This window comes from Calonectris borealis, chromosome 3 (assembly GCF_964195595.1).
Source record: "Calonectris borealis chromosome 3, bCalBor7.hap1.2, whole genome shotgun sequence".
In the NCBI taxonomy this organism is placed as follows: Eukaryota; Metazoa; Chordata; class Aves; order Procellariiformes; family Procellariidae; genus Calonectris; species Calonectris borealis.
This window is the reverse complement of record NC_134314.1, coordinates 56,191,651-56,207,741: the sequence shown is the minus strand read 5'-3', so window position 1 is coordinate 56,207,741 and position 16,091 is coordinate 56,191,651. Positions and strand designations below refer to the sequence as shown.

General features: G+C 43.8%; 1 protein-coding gene across 1 annotated transcript in view; it reads right to left on the bottom strand.

Annotated features, from left to right (window-relative positions):
- Window positions 1-1,524: 1,524 nt before the first annotated feature.
- DCBLD1 (discoidin, CUB and LCCL domain containing 1) overlaps window positions 1,525-16,091 on the bottom strand; it is a 49,268-nt gene continuing 34,701 nt past the window's right edge. Inside the window, exons 7-15 of the mRNA XM_075145728.1 lie at window positions 15,247-15,287; window positions 13,741-13,956; window positions 12,886-13,016; window positions 10,940-11,087; window positions 10,734-10,850; window positions 9,143-9,233; window positions 8,053-8,102; window positions 6,375-6,494; window positions 1,525-3,899 (exon numbers count right to left, since the gene is read on the bottom strand). Coding sequence (XP_075001829.1) covers window positions 3,382-3,899; window positions 6,375-6,494; window positions 8,053-8,102; window positions 9,143-9,233; window positions 10,734-10,850; window positions 10,940-11,087; window positions 12,886-13,016; window positions 13,741-13,956; window positions 15,247-15,287 — 1,432 coding nt within the window. The 3' untranslated portion in view covers window positions 1,525-3,381. The remainder of the gene's footprint in view (window positions 3,900-6,374; window positions 6,495-8,052; window positions 8,103-9,142; window positions 9,234-10,733; window positions 10,851-10,939; window positions 11,088-12,885; window positions 13,017-13,740; window positions 13,957-15,246; window positions 15,288-16,091) is intronic.

Genomic DNA, 16,091 nt, shown 5'->3' with positions numbered 1-16,091 from the left:
AGAAGCCATTCAGAGGAGGAGCATGAGGATGAGCCACTACCACTAGGAAGATTCAGGCAGTCCCCTTTCCTTCTGTCCTGGTTTTGGCTGGGATAGGGTTAAATTTCTTCCTAGTGCTGTGTTTTGGATTTAGTATGAGGAGGATGTTGATAACACACTGATGTTTTCAGTTGTTGCTAAGTGCCCTCCTAGTCCAAGGACAGCTCCCGTGGCTACTGACTGAGCTAGGTACACAAGGTGGGAGGGAACATAATCAGGACAGCCAGCCCAGCTGGCCAATGGGGTATTCCATACCATGTGACGTCATGCTCAGTATATGAACGGTAGGCGTGATCCAGGAAGTGCCGATTGCTACTTGGTTATCAGTCAGCGCGGGTGGTGAGCAATTGCATTGTGCATCACTCATCTTGTATATTCTATCATTATTATTATTTTCCCTTTTCTGTTCTATTAAACTGTCTTTATCTCAACCCACGAGTTTTTCTCACTCTTACCCTTCCGATTCTCTCCCCGTCCCACTTGGGGGGCAGGGGGAGTGAGTGAGCGGCTGCGTGGTATTTGGCAGCCTGCCAGATTAAACCACGACACCTTCCTACACCAGGATTTAGTAGCTCCACCACCATCAGGAGAGAGAGACTACGCAGGTAGGAAGTTCCCTTGCGTATCTGCTGCGAGGGTCACTAAAAACCGGGGCTGAGATGGAGAAGCCCAAGGCTCTTTGTGCTCACCACCCTCCACCATGGCAGTGACCGGGAGCTGTGAGCGACTACAGAGCTGCTGCGCTGCCTCCGCCCCCGTCAGCACCAAGCCACTGTGACACAGGGAGGATGGAGATGTTTGGGGATTTATTTTAAGCCATCTTTTTGCAGGGTTTTTTTTTGAGGGGGGTGGGGATGGAGGCAAGGTGCAAGTTGAGACCCAACTTTTCATTAGGCTAAAACAGCTGTGTTAAGATGGGTTTGAACAGCAGCAGAAATGGGCACATGCTACCAAGAACCCTTTGACGCTTGTAGCATGCTGCAGATGAGCAAAGCATGTGGCGGAGGCGTGCAAAAAGTTTTATTATAATGCAAGCAGTGTCATCTGCTGCCTGGTCCCATTGCAGTGCTGCATTATCCAGGTGCCTCGTTAGCTGGGGAGTAGCCCTGATTACTGAACACTGCTTGTTTGTACAGTGACAAGTCAGGCTAATTAGCCTTGTGGGTGGAGTATTGGTTTCAGACTCAACAGGAGGGCATCCTCATCCTTTCCTCAATTATATGCATCTAGCAGCTGGGTTGGGCGCAGACGTTTGTTCGTGGGTGCTGCTTCTCTGGAGCTTAGGACAGAAAAACCAGGCTAAATGGGGCACTGCGAGAATCTTTTTTTAGCCTGTCATGCTGGGACCGTGAATTGCAGCAGCACAACTGGCACTTTTGCAGGGCGTAAGGAACGCTTCTTTTCTCACCCTGCGGGATATGCGACAAGAGTGGGCGTTCAGCGATGATCAAGTCACCGAGTTAAGTAGCAGGCCTGTGTGACTGATTTACAAATACCAGTGTTCTTTATTTACACAGACATGTAAACAACAGAAGGTAAACAACACCGCCCAGCTCGGTCTAACAAACAGGCTGCTGCTGTTTCACTTCAGGACCTGAGGTGTTTCAGACATTTCACAGAAACTGTATTGACAGCAAACACAGGAAGGCTACGAGGTTACCTTGACTCTCTTCTGTGCACGGGAATCGCATGCACGGTGCGGCAGCGTGAGGGAATGGCACCACCTGAGGCCACAAAACAAGCGTATGGAAAGAACCCACTAAGAGCTTGCCTAAAGGTCGGATATGGCTGGAGTTAGCAATATTTGTGAGTCCTATCACTGCAACTAGTCTGTACTCTGACAGCACTTTCCACCCAAGGATCTGAAAGCACTTTGCCAACAGACCACAAATCTTTTTTGCATCCTTTGCAAATTATCCCCAGTTTACACGCAAGGAAACGGAGGGCCTTCAGATAGCGACTTTCTGAGATCTCAGGTTTTACTGGTCGTGTTTCCCTTGTGCTTTAAATATAGCACCATCCTTCCTTCCCAGAAGTATATTGCTCCTTGACATTTTAGGACAAGCTTTTGAATTCAAAGTGACGCTCCAAGCACTGCAGGTAGAAGGGCAGCGGACAGTCCCAGCTGCTACCAGAAGCTGTTTCGCTTCAACAACGCCTCTGCTGAAAGAGGAGCCAGCTACTGTGTGATACATTGCACCCATCCCCACGCGTTTGCAAGTTTGTCCAAAAACAGAATTAAGGGCAACATTAGCTGCAAAAGAAAAACTATTTGAAAACAACTGTGCTGGTCTGCTGCCTTGCAAATTTAACTGCAACAGTAAGCCATACACACACTGTGTTTTACTTAGTCGAAATATTTCAAATAGAAATGTTACACTAAATTTGTAAGACAGAAAAATACCTAGTGGAGCAATGAAGCGTTGGGGAAGTTTGCTGCTTTGTGCCAAGGAACAAATTTCCTTACAGTTAAGCAGCAAAAACATCAGCTAGGCCTTGAATGGGATTTAATTCTCAGCTGTAAATTCACATTTTGGTTCCAAACACACTTCTTGAAAAAAAAAAAAAACAGATTGACAGGTATTGGGTTTGTTGGTTGTTTGGTGTTTTTTTTTTTTCCTATTGCCGAGTGATCACTATGTCTTGAACCCAAAACTGATTTCAGCCTTTCTACCTGTTTCTAATATGAATAGCAAGTTCGACAGGCTCAGCTCATATGCTAGATCAAATTCAAGCATGTAAGAATTGCTGCTAAAAAAGCAGCTGGGAAGGTGGGTTTGAGCACAGTGTTTAAATGCTCAGCTGCCTTCTCTTGTGCACGTTATGCTTCAAGTAGTTTTACTTCTTCTACCCTCCCAGTGAGAACTACAGTGATGCCCTATCTTCAGTTATCGTAGGAAAGGAGATGAATCACCACAACCGTAAGATACACCATTTACAGCTGCCAGTACAACAGCAGGTAAAATAAAGAAGGAGGAGGAGGCTTGTTTTTCTTAAATAGGCATTTCTGCAATCCTTTCAATCCCCCAGGTGAAAAGGAAACTTAAGAAATTCTCCTTAAATAAAAGCTATGTACAAATTGCACACATTGCAAATGGAGCACTGAGATCAGTTACAGAAAATAAGATGTACAGTCTTCACTGATAACATCTCTCTTGCTACAAACAGTGATAAACAGCATATGCTTTCTTCAGATGTCAGAACCCAGCAAGACTGCAATATTATGTACACAGGGCTTGTTTGCCTTCTGCCTCCTGCAGCAGAGTCCCTCCAAACTCTGTTTTCGCTTCAGAAAGCTGTGCAGCGACGTTCCTGCGCACCGCGTCTCTCCTGCTCGGCAGATCACAAGAGAGCTGTCATTGCTGTCTGGCTTATTGGTTTTAGGCAGTCTCTGGGCGTTGAGTAACCCTCGCTCCCGAGGGCATTGGGCTGAGGCTTCTGGTAGTCCGTGCTGTAGCTCACGGAGGTCAGAGCACCGTTAACTTTGGGTTTGTCGTATTTTGTGACACTCTGGGGTGTCTGATAGTCTCCGTTCCTGGTATCGGTCTTACACGAACTAGAGAAGCTGCCGGCAGAAAGGGAGTGTTTCTGGGATGAGACGACAGGTACGTTGTAGCCATTTTCAGAGGGAAAATCATTTTCTCTTGCTATGTGCCGCTCTATGATGGGGGTGGCATATTCGGGCTCTTGGCTGGTCAGGGGCAGAGCATATTCGTGCCGGTTAGCTCTGTGCGGACAGTGGTAGTGATTTTCGAACTCCGAACTCCCCCTTCTTCCCTCGTCTTCGGTGTCCATGGGTCGAAAAGTAGATCCTTTCCGTGTTACCATCCCAGTCCCGATCATGAGAGGCTGCTGATAATCTAAAAGGAAGCATGAACTGCTCAATAAGGCACAGACGGGTTATCTTTTGTATGCAATACTTGCGCATCGATAAGTATTTTATGTTGAAAAATGACTCGGTTATTGTATCAAACGCACGGTTATCAGGGATGTGAGGAAACCTTGCCTCAATGCTCCTGTAACCTCCTTCAGCGAGCTAGTGTTGCAGAATGCGGCAGAAGCTCTTCCACAGAGCAGCTCCAATCTGCCACCCCTTTTCTTATTCCCTCCATCCCTTTCCCCTCCTACCCACACAAATAAATTAACACCAATTCTGGAGTATACTCAAAAGCTCTAAAAAATGAGAGAAGTCAACAAAATATTAGCAACGAACTGGACAAAGGACATTGCATGAAGATCTACAAACCAGAAGTTCTCCAAAACAAGTGTTCCACTTTAGGAATAATTAAAATGCCCGGAGGATTCTTAATGAGCCTGACCAAGCGCCGGCTTTATTTAAAAGGCATCTCGCAGTAGCTGACTGACAAGAAGGATGAAGTTAGATGGAACGGCAGCCAAGAGAGTCAAGGGAAGTGTGAAACGCGCTAAACCAGCTCAGCACCGCTGCGGGCGCGTGAGGGGGGACGGGCCGCAGGAGAAGTGGGACCGGTGCTGCCGGAGGAACCGGGTGGTTGCCCTGGTCAAGGGGGATGGCAGGGACAGAGCTGGGGATGGGCAAATGGCCTGAGCAGGAGCAAGGAGCGAGATGGAGGAAATGCGGCCTCAGGAAGCGTGTGTTTGCACCTCTAGTCGAGGTGGATGCCAGGCTGCCGTGTAAGAAGGAGATCTGGACTAAAAAGGTTTTAAAAAAATCCAGTAAAACCATTATGAGAAAATTCAGCGTTCTAACTTTCTCACTTCAGTGCTAGTGACAATTTCTTACGGATACATACGGTGGCCTGAACAGCTCTAGTAAATGACACTGCTAAAGTATCATGTTTTGAGGCAGGCGCAAAGAAGTTAGCTCAGTTTCTGTTCTGGCATCCTGGTTCATCTGACATGAGCGTTGAATTCGATCCCATATGTCCTGTGAATCTTTTTGGCAGTTCCTGGCTGCTTCCCAAACTTCAGCATGTAGGGTGAAGGTGTTATGATATTTCACTAAGCAAGTGGTGCAGCTCTCCCCGGCATCGCTGCTGCCATCCCCAGCAATCTCCCTCGCTCAGGATGAAGCATCTCGACTCACTCCCGGCTGCCTTTGAGAACTGGCAGCAGGTGACTCAAAGGGGGGGAATTTCCTGTAGCATGTTAAGCTGCATGCAAGTTGCATGCCCTCTGCAATTAAATTATTAAATGGCACGTTTCTGGGCTGCGGTCACATTTTTATTTCATGATTATTATTTTTAAGGAGACTGTAGGTGAAACGCTAAGGCTGGGGAGCTGCCTGGTCGGACTGCGAGTTAAGACTTCCCACACATGGCAGAGGATGGAGAGAGCAGAGGCTCCCCAGACACGGCCGGGGGAGCCGGATAACCATGATTTGTGAGCAACCTTTATTCACTCCCTTTCCTTCATGAAATAAAACTGCTTTATACGTCTCTGCATATTTATATTGAAAGTTTCTGGAACCGTCTTTGAAAGATATCCAGGGTAGCACCATATGGAATTACAGTAACCATCCATTTGTTTTTTAAATGTATTTCTCTGCCAAATGCATTGGAGAAATTCTAAGGAATTCCTAAGATCTAGAGGCTGGAAAGAGCAAATGAATCTTTCTGGAAGATTGCTGATCACTGATCCCATGAAATGGCTGGTCTCACTAGCGTTTCCAGACAGACTAAACTAGGCAGGGATAAGATGTGCTAAGAGGATGAGTTAAAAAACCATCCCTTTGGGATGCAAATAGTACTGATGCGGGGATTTGCTCTATCCAAACAGTGATCTGGAGCCAAGGTAGCACAGGAGAGAAGCACGCTCATCTACCTGCTTCCACTTCAGGGGGCCTCATCTCCAAAATAGTTCAGGCACCAGGAAGGCTGCACAGGGATCTTCGCACGACTTCCAGCCGGGCGTGAAATCCCACCACATACCAAATAAGTAATTCTCCTATTTGCTCAGCAGCAGGGGGCATTGTATTTTGTTCCATTTCCAGAGACATTTGTGTTTACATAGAAACACAAAAATCAGTCGGCAAAGCCAAACTATCCTATCCGAGGCACATGCTTGGACTGCATCCATGCCTGACTGCCTTCCGTGGTTACCTTCGGCTGTAACTACTTCAGAGTCGGGAAATCCTTCCCGACAACTCCAAGAAAAAATTTCCAAAATAGTGGGTTTTTTTTCCACTGATATATTTAGCTGTTTCATTCTACATCTGGGATGAACACAGATAAATCTGTTCCTGGGTCTCAGCTTGCATGAGAGCTGGAGCTTTTAACATTGCTGGCCCGTCCCTCTCCGTTACCTGCTCTGCACGCAGAGTAAAATGAAGGCATCACAGGGGGAGCAATTGTTACCTGCCATGTCACTGGTGACCAGATCTAGTTTTTGTGGGGTCTCCTTCTCATTATTATAGCTGATGGTAAATTCAGTTGACTGATGTCGAGTGAAGGGCTGCTTGATTTGTTTCCAACAACCTATGATGAAGAAATAAAAATAGAAGGCTTATCAGCAAGCTAAATGCTTACAATCAGAAGACTTATCAGAAAGTTTAATTTTTGGTGTACTCATTGCTGTCAATATATTAAAGTAGTTAAAAAGCAAGACTAAAATGGGCTGTTTGTAAAAAAAAGCCCCCTAAATTTGGAGGGTGAAAGGGAAAAAATGAATCATCAACTGGGATTTCCAAGTGAAAATGCAAATTTATAGAGGATTTTCTTGGCAAGAAGGGCTCAAACTCCGTAGGTGCCTGCACTGATGCCTTAACAAAGGATATCAGTAAAATATCAGCTTTAAATCAGTTACATGTTTTGCCATTGCTTATATGGCAAAAATAATGCTTAAAATTTCTTTTTTTCAGTAGACTAGTATGGCTTCCATTTTCTTGATATCTGAGCACCTGCACTCATCAATTAATTTGTTCTCACAACACCATTGTGAGACAGAAAAGAAAAAATCCAGAGTGTCAGGGACTTGCCTGGAGCCTGCGACAGGAGGTCTGTGGAGAGGTGGGTTCGGTTCCCAGCTTTCTAAGTCCCAAGCCTGGTTCACAAGGGCTTAGGAGCTTGATTTATGAAGCACACACGCAACAAATGAACTGACTGGGTAAGAGGCTGTCTCCAATTTCTTGGGATTTGTCCTTATTAGCAAGTGAGAAAGGATTATGATATGACCTTGAAAAATCATGTTAGCAAATATGATGCTAAGTACAAATTAATTTTCTAATGAGGGCGAGCTGCAGTGGGTAGCAGCATTCCTTTCACTGACGTCAGCACCTGCGGAGGGATGAAATTTCGGAGCTGAGCTATTGCAAGGCACTTGTCAAGAGACATGTGAATTGCTTAGTGATTTCTTTTTTTTATCGAAAGCCGGGATTCAGAAAGATATTCCTCTATAGAATTGGCTGGCCAGGAAAAACAGCTAAACCCCAACTTCCAAGTTGATGGGAGACCCCACTCTAGAAAACGTTACTGAGCAAGACAAAGAACCTATTTCACTGGGGTTTTACAGGCATCTCCTAAAGTGAGTCCTCAAGCCAATCCCCTATTCAGATTTTACACATGAAATACAATTCAGTATTGTTAGGCTTTATAAATACAGTCCCAACAAGGGAGGGCAGCAAGATGGAAATATTAAAGCCATAAAAAATTATTAGCCCTTGCTCTCTTGGAGAAAGGCAATCCCCTCTGCTGTGGGGAAAAGAAAAGGAAAGCAGCAATTTTCTGCAAAATAGGTATTTTTGAGGAGGGAAGGAAAGGGAGGGCACCTGGGAGCACTCTTACATGCTAATTTATGCGCTTTGTATAATAGATCTTTTGCTAATTGCCTTTCTGTCATAGAAACCAAATTATATTGTTTCTCAGGGCACTGTGCTAGGATGACACAAGTGGGACTATCATTTGCCTTGTATGAAGAAGTGAATTTGAACAAGGAAACGTGGATGCTATTTCATAAGCATTTCATGCTTAGTTGCATAAACTCCTTCCCGTTGGCCCAATGGACAGGACAGGACAAAGCGCATGATTCTCCACTAACCTGATTTTTGAGCGCTGGATAATCCGTAAGAAAGTCCTTTGGCTTCTCGCCTGCGAGGAGAAGAAAGCATTTATAAACATCTGCACTCACAGCATTTCAGCTTCATACCTTAGCTCCAGCAGAGAGAGCCTTTGTGTTTAGTGGCTGAGGACAACGCTTCACCTTTGAGTTCCTGGAGGCCAGTGTTTACTAGAACATAAGGCATGCAACCCGGGGTTTCGACATTTCGTTTTTCCCCATCTGCATGCAAGTTGTGAGTGCAGGTGTTCAAATTTCTTGTGTCTGGCACTCATCAGTTTGATGTGTCCACATCCATATGCATCACTCCAGGTTATGTTTTGGGTCTGCTCTTCTGAATTCTTTGGCTAGTTTATAGATTTACTGGCAATCCAGGGCAGAGCTGGGTACCGCTAGTGATGAAGCAACATCACCAGAGCATTGCTTGTACTTCCAAATCCCCATCTGCCGACAGAAGCATTTCTCTGCTCTACACGCAAGGGCAGGTTGGTATGAATGGACATCTAGCAGGAACCACCGTTAGCAGTGCTTCTTCCAGTCCTCTGACTTGTGAAATGAAGTGGCTTAGTTTTAGCTGTGTCTGCCTGCAACTCCTTACAGCTGGGCTCTGCTTAGAGCACTTAGCCACTAGGTTAAGTGCTCTAACTTAAGGGACCGGGAAGCAGAAACACAATAGGAGGAAAAAGAAAGAAAATGATCCAGATAGGTAGCTCAAATCCTCCCTTCACTGAATTTTTACTTGGCTTTGGTGTGGAAATTATTCCGTCTTCAATTGCTTTACACCTTAGTATTTGTGGGTGTACGTAGGCTGAAGAGAGCAGCTGGTTACATTGGACTGTAAATTGGGGTGTGCAATTCTGACCTTCTTCACCTCTGTTTTTGTCCAACTAGGGGAGACGTACAATGAGAAATATAATTTACAAAGACACAACATGAGTTCTACTTAAAAGGAAGATTGCCAAACCGTATCAATTTCCAGCTCCCTGGTAAAGAGGCTCTGGAAAGAGGGCACATTTGGATGTGCCAGCTAGGTAGCCACAAATACCTCCTATGAGAAAAGACAGTATCTTACTTCCTTAGGGCTGCACAGATACAGATTCCAGAGAACAGGAACAGACACAGCACGATGAGGACGGGGACAATTATAGCTGTAAGCTTTAAGCCTGCATGAGGGAAAAAAAAGGGATAAAAGTTAAAAAGGCAAATTACTCTGAGGCTGATAATTTTTACTACAGAGGATGCAGCAAAAGGCAGATAATCTTGCAGGAACACTCCTTGCAAGAGAGCATGAAAAACTATAAAACCGCAAGACCGGTCCTCAGCCGTACTTAATTGCCATGTACCTATGTGGAACAGTGTTGAGACAAGAGAGTTAAATATGCTTTCTCAAGGCTGACCCTTGGCTTAATATCTATATGCATCCTTACAAAGAGCAGTTCTTTCTTATTACGCACAAGGTAACTTTTAAAAAGCCACTTATAACAACTCTGCCTTCAGTTGCTTATAAAACTGCCAAACAAGGCTGCAATTTTACATGCCGAGTATCTGGCTCATGCTGAACTGGTTGAAACATTTCAGTCAAAACAGTCCAAAGATTTCCAGGAGTGGAGCTAAGGAAAAAAAACTGTTTAGCCCCTGTTATATTCTAACACAACACGGTTTAGAGCAGGGATTTGGAAATCAGCAGTGGGGCAGCTCTTGTGTCAGGAATGCGCCATTCGCTATTCCTACAGACACTAACCAGGCTGTGAGAATAAGGTAGTACACGTGTCCACAGGGTATTTACAATTTAGCAGATGAAATCTCAGTAGATTTCGTTTTCAGTGAACATGGATACGATTTACCCATACCACTGCACAGATGAACTGAGCTTGCTCTTGGCAAGAGCAATGCAGTTTCAGAAGAGCTTTTTTTCTTACAGTGATTGCTTCTTACAACCAGTTTTTTACAGAGATGTTCCTACAACTATCAGCTACCTAATGGGTAGCAGTGTTTGATGTGGTGGGTCCGGTAATTCCTGCCTGGCTATGGGTCCACCAAACAGTCAGTATAAGCAACAATTTTTTTTTTTTGCTTGTTTTTTAAGATCTAAGAAATTAGCTCTGCAACATTAAAGGATGAAGATTGCATATTCAGGACAGAAGTATGAAAATTAAGGTTTTCTGAGCCCCTGTGAACATAGGCATTGTGATAAAGTGTTAATTACCCAACCATGCGCTATTGTATGTTGCTTATAGCTGGGGACCTGCTCTGGGAGGAGTCACGGTTGCGTAGAGAGAAGGTAACATTTTTGTGAGACCACTGCCTCGTGTTAAAAAAATTATAAAATATAGGAAGAGGGTGAGGAAGAGCTCCTCCAAAAAATGCTGATGAGTGCTCAGTATAGTTCCTTGAGCCACCTACCAAGCACGCCAAATAAACCAATACGACAGGGAAACCAAAGCCTGATGTTTCACACATCAAAGAAAATGAAGGCTTTCAATCTATTTCTGTGCCTTAAGACAAAAAGAACCTATGCTCCTCCCTCTTCTCTCTGTTGTTAACCTTTAATAAAGTCTAAAGGGAAAAAAAAAGTTTTGATTTGTGAGAAAGTTTAAAGTTCACTCAGGCTGGGCTGAAGACATGATGCATCCTAGAGAAAATGCAGCGCTAGGTAGTGTTACCCAAATTAGTTTCTTCTGACGGGATGGGCTCCGTAACAGTCCTGTCTTCTTTTCCAAGGGAGGTTTCTGTGCTCTGACTTGGTTTCTGCCACATTGAATGCGTAAATGAACTATTGGCTGCAAAAGAGAAGGGGACATCAGTGGCACTGTGGTAGCACAGGGGGCTTTGGAGGCACCATGCCTGGGGAGCGCTGCTTACCCCATACCTTGCATTATTCGACAACCCATCAGCTCGAGCTTCAATGCTATTCTTTGGTTCCAAGTTTGAGGAATAATTCGCACGTAACGGGCCACTATTGGAGGGATGAAGTTATTGCGTACTATGTCACCAGAGTTGGAGTTGCCTTGGAATACCTGCAACGAAACGTAAGCACGTTGTTTGCTCTGTTTTAAAAGTCTCGTTCTTCAAAGTGCTCCTGAGATCCAACTTCAAAGATTTTCATTATCCTAAAACTGGGATGCAGCCACAAGATTTTTGGAATTGAGAGTTCCAGAAAGAAATAATCTTTTCAGTTCTGACAGATGATCACATTTTTCTGTTAGCTCGGAGAAGAAAGATTATCACTCTGTTTCAATTCTGTGTAACTTCTAGTTAATGTATGCCGGTATAATGCTATCATTTTTTATTTAATAGCACTGCAGCACCCTTACCTGGGCAACAGGGGATAAAAATGTAAGAAGAAAAAATTGAAGTGAAATATTTCTAGACATTTTAGTAAAATGGTCAGTTTTCTGTATCAAGCTTGAAAAGTGATTATTAACTATGTAGTTGTGTCTCCTTTTCCCTACACTTACACAGTATTTCCCAGAATCAGCTGAGCCCATGTGCAGAACAGTAGTCCTTGCAAAATTAGTTCGTGGAAATGGTAGGGGAGCTTAAAAGCTTGATGAGATAGGGAAGTAAGCTCACCATATCTCAGATAAAATGCCAGGCCACATGGGATTCTGATGGGACAGGTTTTGTCATGCACCTTAGCTGAAACTAAGGTCATATATAAGACTTTCGTAAGATTATTTGTAAATAACAAGTCATTGTGGAAAACTGCAAACCTGCAGATTTTAAATAGCTAGCCTTCACAGTTCAGCCACTACTAAGTTGATTTGTCAGTTTTTGGGCCAACACCACCTCCGTTTAACATTTAAAAAATCCTAAACCAGTTTAACGTTGCACAGTGAAATTCCTTGCCATACAAGCTAAGAAAATCAGAGCTAGTAGGAAATCCCTCTACAGCTCTACCAAGTTTTTAAAAACTGCCATCAGGACTGAGGATCGGGTAGAGCCTTATCCTGAGGCAAGCTGAGGTCCCTCAGAAATGACGAGTGACGGTCTGACTTTGAAGGCTGTGGGGGCAGGGAGGTGGGTTTTTTGGTTGTTTGAAAGGAAACATGAGGTTTTCAGGGGAAAATGTTACCAGACAAACCTGTGCAGCACATCCTTTGTCTGCAGGGACTAGTTGCGCTGCTTTTATCTGTTCACAGTTAAAGTCACTCAGAGTCTGTGAAAGCTGTTGTGTGGACAGGTATATTGGTGTAAGAGCATTTATTTTAAGTCCAGTTACATCGATTCCTAACAGACGTAGGCTGTGCCCACAGACTTGGGTCAGAAGAGTCCCGCCAGCGAGGACGGGTGCAGTCCCTGGTGACCGTAACACAGCCGAGCAGGAGCTTGGTCCGCCGGCGCAGCTCCACCAGCAGCGCTGTGCTTTTACCCAAGTCGGTTGTTTCGCTTGTGGGGGGTGGGTTGACCATCCCGGTGCATCTGAAGCTGACACTCGGCTTTACTGGTGCTGTACCGACCAACGCTTCTGCACTGGTACAGCGTTCCTAGCATGGGCAAGCACTGAGCTGAGCTAAAGACTTGCCCAAACAGCCTGTTGTACAGCTTTCATGTCACCGTTTTTTTAAAAGAAGGATATACACATACACATGCCTCCCTGCGTGCCTCACCACTTCAGCAAGCCCTGGATAACTTCCTTGTTTCAACAAGCTCGCTATCTACTCCATGGCCGTAAATTACACTGGTGAAGACAACCCAAGTCTAGACAAGTCTGAAACTCCTAATCTTTCTTGACAGTGAAAGCCTGCCCTTCAATGTCAAGGCAGCGTACGCATTATTGCTCTGTCTTTTCCTACCCCTCCCACTTTCCCTTACCTTTTCTTCATTGCTCAGAATCCCTTTGTAAGTTCTCCATTTAGAGTTGTTATTTTTGTAGTTCATTGTAAATGTCTTTACGTAGAAGTTGAAATTCAGCATCGTGGATCCAGAACCTGTGGTCTTAATCCCTTTTAACAAAATGCAAAATACATTTTCATTTGTTAGATGTCTGTTTTAAAGGAACATTTTCAAACGCGAACACAGAAGCCAAAATAATTTGTGAGCTTTGCCTTCAAAGTCTTAATTTATTTTTCAAACTATGTTGGAATTGAGTTTAAAAGTTGGGTGAAGAATGGAAATCAGTTTTAAATTGTGAATTTAGAGCAACAGAATTTTTAACAGAGCCCAAATTAATGACTCCAGAAACGGTAATTGCTTTTTGATATTATGGTCCATATCAGCAGTCTTTCCATCTTTAGCAGCAACTGTAATTTACATTTTTACAACTAAACCAGGAGCCGGAAACAGGAATTTCTTTCACCTGGGCCATTGTTTCAAAGCCTATGACTTTAATGTTTCTTACTGATTCCAGAACTAGATTAATAGATCCTAAGCAATTTATCATCCATCCAGACTCTACTGGTCCCTGTGCGAGTATTTTGTCCTGAGCCTAACAGCATGTTTACACATCAGGCATGCATGACAGTTGAGTGGAATCCTATATCCCTACAGGAAGACCAGTCGTGTAAATAGCCATGATTTTTTAAATAGGAAAATAATATTCTTCAATGCAGAACATTTCATTACATTTCATGAAAGAAACATTGCATTCGTGCATTATTACCTTTCCAGCTGCACTCAGTTTCTTCTCCGGGTGAAACCCCAGCTTCTAATAACCAGACAGTGACATACCTGTTATTCTCTTCTTCTCTCCCAAGTCTATCTCCAACCATTCCCGATTGCTGCTGTGGTTAGAGGCCCAAGCCAATCCCGGGACTTGAAGCCAAGCCTTGTCGGGGGACCACTGGAATAGTTGCCCAAATTCGTTGGTCTCCTCCCAGTAGGAAGATGCGGTAACCTGGCTCTTGGAGAGGAATCCCTCTTCCAGACTGAGAGATTTGTTGCAGCCTAGGAGTCCCCACACAGACAGACATAGGAGTTATTTTGCGTTTTCACAGCATATTTTTATATATTAGGCTAGCAACATGTGAAGACCACCCACAACAGCAAAGTCAGATGTTGCTTAATCTAGTGCTAGCCTGATGCTATCCACTAGCTGTGGTGTTTGCTAGTCACTTTGTAGTGGATGATCCAGTACCAGAGTGCTGCCATCCCTCTCCTTTACCAATTTAACTCCTACATACATGACACCTTCTGACTGCATCTGCTATTTTTGCCATTTTGTTTTTTAATCTCTGCAGTTTTTTCTCATTCCTGTGAAGACTTCTTATATTTTTAAATTTTCCTTCTGAAACATAATATTTATGTTTCGAGATTGGCATTAACTAATTTTGCTGTACAAAACATTTCTCAGATGAAGGCACTGTACTGAAAGGAACACTTTACTGTAAATATTTCATGATTCTCACCTGCAATTAGGCCTAGGAAAGTTACTCATTAGAGAAGCTCCTTGATACTGCTGCCAAGAGGTGATATCATGAAGATAATAGCTGCAGGTAAGTATTACAAACTCCACAAAGAACCCGCAAAATTTCTGCACATCAAGGTTCTTCAGAGAAAACAGGCCAGTGGAATAAGGTTTCAATGAAGTTAAAAATAATTCCCTGGCAGTTTCAAAGGCCTTTACATGCTCTACAGTTTTCAGTGGAATAGTAAATGATTTTATCTCAGATGACTGAAATATAATTCAAATGAACGACTGCAAATTTCCCCCCCCCCTTTGCTATGTTTTATGCAAATGAACAGCTTGACAGATTAAAGACACTTTTGCATCTTGGAAAGTCATAAACAAAAACTCGTTCTGTATCAGTGCAATGTAAATATATTTTCATTCCTCTCTATGCTTTCATTCTCTTCTTGTGTAACGAAGATGGAATTTATAAATGTCTGAAGAAAAACTGCTTTCATTTTCTGCCGCCTAAAGTACATAAAAATGGGATTATCTGATTGCCATTTTTCATATGTTGGCACCAGAAATGTAACAGCAGAGTACTATTTCTGTTTCTCATCTGTGTGCGTATGACCTATTCCTATTCTGTGTTTTTTTCTAGCTCACTTCACATCCCTTCAACTTTTTTATTCAACTTGCCAATTTTAAAAAATCGCTGTCCTGAAATATCCTTCCTAGACACAGGAAGGATTCTGACATTCTCCTGGTTACTTTTCAAAACTTTTACAGAAAATACTTAAATAAAAAGGTAAAATTTGAATAGCTAAAAATAAAGCCATTATTCTTACCATTTGAAGTAAATATAAACCGCTTATCTGACAGCGAACCACTGTAAGAAAAGAAAAAGGTGATTGAGCCTTTCGGAGGCAGTCACGGGAACACTGAGGTACGGTTTCAGAATCACTGTTTATCTGGGGAAGTACCCCTGGCCAGATAGCCGCCTTCTTTGCTGGCTGGTTACCGACCCCAGTAAGAGCACTCTTGTGCATCTCTCACCGTGACTGAATTCAGATCAGTTTTTTAATGGTTTTGAGCATTTGTTACGCTTTAAAGTGACTCCCCGTCCCATCAGCCTGTTACTCTTGCTGCATGCTTCTGCTTTTCTCCTCTGCACAGGCCGCGTACCGCTGTGGGGAAGCCTACCCCTTCTGCTCCTCAGACCAGCAACCCAAGAGCATTCAAAAGAGCCAGGAACGGGAAAGCTAACAGGGCCAGGAGCTACCGGCGGTGGACTGCTCCAGCACCGGGCCCAGGTCTCTTCTCACCTACAGTAGCTTAAATTAGAGCAACTTCACTGAAATAAATGACTTTCTAGTAGTCTAAGTCTAGTTTCAAACGTCTAGTTTGAAGAAAATCCAGCCTTAAGCACCATGGTGGCAACCACCGCTTGATGGTGACTAAACCACGTGAGCTCTCACCGTTCCTACTCTGTGTACAGGTGTATCACAGCCAGACTGAATGAAAACTACCCCTTGTTTTAATCTGGGTGGGAACTGGTTCTCTTATAACCACGACCAAGAGTTCCCATCAGGAATGGTTCTTCTTGCTCCATTAACAGGACCACATCTGTGGCTCCCCTTTTCTTCCTCCTTCTGACATGGACTGCTTTGCTTCAGGAGAAAAGCCATTTCTT